Genomic DNA, 5,708 nt, shown 5'->3' with positions numbered 1-5,708 from the left:
TGTGGCCCTGTGATGGACTTGCGACCCGTCCAGGGTGTACCCCGCCCCTCGCACAGTGATTGCTGGACATGGGCACCAGCGACCCCCGTGACCCAAAATGGAATAAACGGGTAAAGATAATGGATGGATGGATGTTTTCCAGTCTCCAGTCTTCAGTTTTTTCATTGTGTCATCCTCTGTCATTTTCTGTTTTGTGTCCTCAAGGTTCATGGCTTGCACCTCATGCATCATCACTGTCAGCACTCTGTCCACATACGTTTCCATGTACTCATTGTTCTCTGTCTCTGGTAAAGGAAGTTGTGAAAGTGAATCCTTTACATTGGACTTTCCGACTATGTGTTCTATTTTATAATCATATGGTTGTAGTTTCAAGCCGAGTCTCCATTCGTGGTGGTGACAGCGTAGCCTTCTCTGGGTTGAACATGTAGATGAGGGGTTTATGGTCAGTTTGCAGAGTAAACTTGGCCTCCCACAAGTATGTTCTAAAATGTTCCACAGCCCATACACATCCTAAAGCCTCACATTCTATCTGAGAATAACGACGTTTTGTTGGGGTTAATGAACAGCTTGCATAGGCTACTGGTTTATTCTGTCCATCTGATTGGGTCTGTAGTAAATTGCACCTAATCCAATTGGACTTGCATCAGTAATAACTACTGTGGGTGCATCCAATTTAAAGTAGGCCAGGCATGGCTTGCTCACCAATGCTTCTTTCCTTGCTTGGAATGATTTTTCTGTTTCACTTGTCCACTCCCATGCTTGTCCTTTCCTAGTCAGCTTCCTTAGTGGTTCTGATAAGCTTGCATAGTTTGGTATGAATTTCATCAGAAATTCACAAGTACCTAGGAACGAGTTGAACGTTTTCAGGTCTGGGTGCTTTGTAGATGGCTTCAACCTTTCTCGGGTCTGGTTTAATTCCTACGTTGGTGTTCACGTGTCCGAGTACCTCAGTCTATTGTAACACAAAAATGCACTTCTCTCTGTTGAGGGATAAGGGACTCTCCTTAAACCCTGTGCTACAGGCGGGACTTTTCATCAACTGTAACCTTGTGGCTGTAACCTTTAATCTGTCCAAGTCCTTTAAAAACTATTGGGTACTCTTTAACAAGCTTGTCAAACCTGTCTATTTGCTCTACTGTGTTCACTTTTTCTCCTGTATTGAGTATATTTAATGCAAAGCTTGTTTTTCTGCCTAGCAGTGCTTCTACATTTCCTTCTATCACATATTTGTTATCTTTAACAACGTTGTCTTTCCACCTCATTTCTGCCTCAAAATGACCCAAACATTTAAGTGGAGTAGTTTATGCATAGGCATAAAACTCCTTCTTGGTTGATTTTAGTTTAATTTTAGCAGACATTGTTCTTTTACATAAATCCTCTCCTATGAAGTTTCTTCCACTTCCTGTATCTATGACCATTTTCAACCATTGTCCATTTACTTTGATTGTTCCAGTACCTTAAGGGTCCACAGCATGGATAAACTCATCTGAATCAGAATCAGAAGTATCCTGTACTACTGCTCTCACTGGTTTACCTGCTTTCATCTTTTTCTTTTTTTTTTCCTGTAAATGTATCACTGTTCTTTTCTGTTTGTACTTTATCTTCTTGAAACACATGCTTGCATAATGCTCTGTTTTCTGACAAAAGAGGCACGTTGCCGTTTTGGCTCCACATTGATCTGCAGTGTGAGTGTCCGTTCCACATCTATAACACTGGGTGTTGCTGTTGGCTTGCTCTTGGCTGCATCTCCGTTCATTCGTTGTTCCTGTTTTATGGTCTCAAGCTGCGCACATGCCTTTCTTTATGAAATTAACCTGTTTGTCCTTTACTCTGTGTCCGGCACCCTCCGTGAAAAATTTGGCTTCTGCATGCGCTGCTTCAAAAGCTCTTGCTGTTGACCTGAACTTAGCCCATCCTCCTGCAACAGTTTATCGCGCAGCTTTTTCATGACACATTTCTCCACTATCTGATCTCGTATCATGTCGTTCTCCAGCGTGCCAAAGTCACATGATTTTGCCAGTTCTCTTAATGCATTAACAAAAGCGTCCACTGACTCTTCAGGGCACTGAGCCCTCTGTCTGAACTTGTGTCTCTCTAGGACTATGATTCTCCGCAGTGTAAAATATAGCACGGCAACAGCCTGAGCATATGTATCTTTTTCTCCCAGTAAACTGGTAAAAATCCTCTGTAGGCGCTCCTATACAATGCAGCAGAGTGGCTCTCCTCACCAAATTCGGTGCATAAATAGTCCCACATGCAACTTCAAAGAAGCTGTAAGAGTCCTTCCACAGTTTATACTCCGTGAATAAATATGACGCTCCAAGGTTCAGTGGAACCAGCGGGACAAGCTGAGTGTAACTGGGTGTAGGTGCAGCTCCGGCAGCAGCTTGTTGCTGATCATTATCCGACATGGCTCTGTCTCAGTTGTCCTACTTTGCCTCTGGGTTCTTGACAAACATTCTCCTCGTTGCCAAATGTTGTGTTGTTTAAATATACAGTCATTTACTTTGTTTTATGCTTATTTATTAACACATGTTCCAATATTGTTCTAGCCACCATGTATGTCTTCTCTCGTCTATCTCTGGTCCGACTAATCTCGCGATAACACAGTAACATTAACTACACTACACGTAGGAAGGCAGACAAATCCAAGAGGGTTCAAGCAAGGTGAAGAGTAAAAAAACAGGCAAGAAGTCATGGTAAGGCATGAGACAAGATCAGGTACGCTGGATTTCTACTTCTGTGATAGGTTCGAGAATTTGGCACTGACTGAGTGAATGCAGGGAGCTAAGGTAGGGCGAAGAACAGGTGATGCAAGCATGAGCTTGATTGCTGGGTGAGAGCGGTGTTGCCAGATTGAGTGGTTTACTGACACTTGGGCGGTTTTCATTCTGATTTTGTTGGAAACACTGGGAAGATTTTGTTGGATTATTGCATTTTGCCACATATTGTTAAATTACCTTAGCTTGTACAGATGTGCATTCATATTCGAACAATAAATATACTGTAACAATATATTGATTGGGCAGATTTTTGTGTGATGTGGCAGTTTTTAACAGATTTTTGGGCTGGAAAACCTCCACTCTATCTGGCAACACTGGGTGAGAGTGAGTGACAGGAACAAGCAGAGCTTGGCAGGAAAAACATAAACATGACGGGCTGTGAGGGGCAAAAACTTCACAAAAATCTATCCCTTTGTCACTTTAGATGTTTTTTTATGACAGTTGTCTTTATTTTTCTTTGTGTTTTATGGTGATTGCCTAGATGATTTCCTGTGTTTTAATATTTTATTAAATTTTTGTTTAACAGCTAAAGGCTCCAGTATACTCACGTGGACCTTTATCCGCGTGGACTCGCCATGCACTGTCTGCAGAGGGTTGAGACTTCATACTTGAGTGTCCTCCCTGAGTGCCTGCGGAGCAGCTCCGCAGGCAAGCGGCGTTTACCTTCGGGACAAATTGAGGTCGCTGATTGGTCATTTGCTGACATGCCTACTTGAGTGATTGACAGGTCGCAAAAAAAAAAAACGAGAGCTGGCAGCAAGCCGCAGCGGTGTTCTGTGTTTATATGTTGTTAATAAAAAGCTATAAAAATACAAAAACAGGGAGCGCTGGCCCTGCAGCCCACACATCAGATTAGCCCACCAGGAAATCTCCAGACCCTCCTGCAGCCACGCTGGACCTGATTTTATTTGCTCGTGACAAATTCCTTCATTTCTCACCATTTCATTCATGGCGTCAACGGAGGAGGAGGAAGAGATCGCTTGCCTCTTGGAAAAAAACAAACAAAAGAAAAGGCCATTAAACCCGATCAGGGATGAAGAAGGGGAATTTAATATATTGGTGTTGCATACAAAACAGTCCGTCGCCGGGCAGTTTATTGTGCGACACCGAGTACGTGTACGCGGTCGTAAAACTTGAACTTTGCACAGATATGCCCTGTGGGCGTCCACTTCAAGTCTAATCCAGTACGCACAGACTGACGTACGCCCGAGTATACTGGAGCCTTAAGGTTGTCATAATCTTCCCCTACCCTGAGCTAAATACATGATTCTCAGCTACAACTTGAACAGCCAGCAAATAGATGATTATGAGAGCTTCAAAGGCATCCTTTTGTTTAACAAAGTTGATCTTTATTAAGTGATCAACATCACCAACATCAAGGGGTAGAGATAGGGCAGCCAACTTGGGACCAGAAAGTCCCAGGTTTGATCCCCAGCCATTCCCGCATGCCGTGGTGTCTCTGAGCAAGACAACTAATCCCTCATTGCTCCCCAGGCACTTACATAGCTGCCCATTGCTCCACCTGGTGTATCTCACGTGTGATGGGTAAATGCAGTGAACTAATTTTGACATTGTATGGGAACATACAGTGATGACAATCTCAGACTTCCCTTCCCTAGATTAGCCAGGTGTCCTTCTAGCATACTCCTACCTTGTGGGGAAATCTAAATAAAACGCCCTCTGGCTACAACTGAAATCTCATTGATAAATCAAACTGTTTCAATCAAAAAGAGCTCACTGTCAGCTTTCACTCTACTTTTTACAAGTGAAGACATCTGGAAGTAAAAGCCATTTTGTGTTTTTCTCATGCAGAGTGATTGGTCTTTTTTCTCATGGATTCCTTTCCGGCTACGCAGTGTGGAATATTACTGTTGTGTATGTGTTGGCGGGTGAAGAGATGACGACGCTGCCCAACCTGCTGCAGCAGTACCATCCCCTGGCCTACCCAGCTCAGTCTCTGCTCTACCTGCTGCTGGCCATCAGCACTGTGTCTGCATTCGACAGGTTGGACTATCATGTCTGTGTTATTAATCCTATACTGCACAAATGAAAGTTGAAATAAGTTTTAGATCTAAGAATCATCAAGAAATTTGCAATAAATAAGGTGTTTGGTGTCGCCTGCAGAGTGAACCTGGCTAAGACCTCTATGGCCCTCAGAGGCTTCCTGACTCTGGACCCTGTAGCTGTGGCTTCGTTCTGTGAGTCAAGCAGGATAAAAGCATGAAGGAAATGATGATTATGGAGATGAAGGAAACAGTGATGATGATGAACAGGTTTTACTGTTTGTGCAGTGTATTTTACAGCCCTGATCCTGTCCCTCAGTCAACAGATGACCAGTGATCGCATCAACCTCTATCCCAGTGCCAACCACACTCTCTGGTAAGAGTTTTTTTTTTTTTTTTTTTGGCTTTTATTGTCCCCCATCTCAGAGCGAAAAAAGAAGAATTAGAAATACCCGGCGTCCGTGAATGTTGCAAGCCCAATAACCTAAAACATAAGTCAGGTACTGACTTCCATTTTGATGTGTAGCTGCAGCATCATCGCCACTATGGACTATCACTGGCTCAACCATTGACCACCCCTGGCCCAACCATTGACCACCCCTGGCTCCACCATTGACCACCCCTGGCTAAACCATTAACCACCCCACTGGCTCCACCATTGACTACCCCTGTCTCCACCATTGACCACCCCTGGTCACACCATTGTCCACCCTTGGCTGCACCATTGACCACCCCTGGCTCTACCATTGACTACCTCTGGCTCCACCATTGACCACCCTTGGCTCCACCATTGACCACCCCTAGCTCCACCATTGACCACCCCTGGCTCTACCATTGACCACCCCTGGCTTCACCATTGACCACCCCCTGGCTCTACCATTGACCACCCCTGGCCCAACCATTGACCACCCCTGGCTCCACC

General features: G+C 44.3%; 1 protein-coding gene across 1 annotated transcript in view; it reads left to right on the top strand.

Moving 5' to 3' along the window:
• LOC119419721 (transmembrane protein 237A) overlaps positions 1–5,708 on the top strand; it is a 47,549-nt gene that overhangs the window by 35,621 nt on the left and 6,220 nt on the right. Inside the window, exons 7-9 of the mRNA XM_037687108.1 lie at positions 4,596–4,787; positions 4,908–4,981; positions 5,075–5,162. Coding sequence (XP_037543036.1) covers positions 4,596–4,787; positions 4,908–4,981; positions 5,075–5,162 — 354 coding nt within the window. The remainder of the gene's footprint in view (positions 1–4,595; positions 4,788–4,907; positions 4,982–5,074; positions 5,163–5,708) is intronic.

Source organism: Nematolebias whitei, chromosome 13, assembly GCF_014905685.2.
Source record: "Nematolebias whitei isolate Nwh7 chromosome 13, NemWhi1, whole genome shotgun sequence".
Lineage (NCBI taxonomy): Eukaryota > Metazoa > Chordata > Actinopteri > Cyprinodontiformes > Rivulidae > Nematolebias > Nematolebias whitei.
Note: the sequence above shows the minus strand (reverse complement) of the source record. Positions and strands in the feature narration are given on the sequence as shown.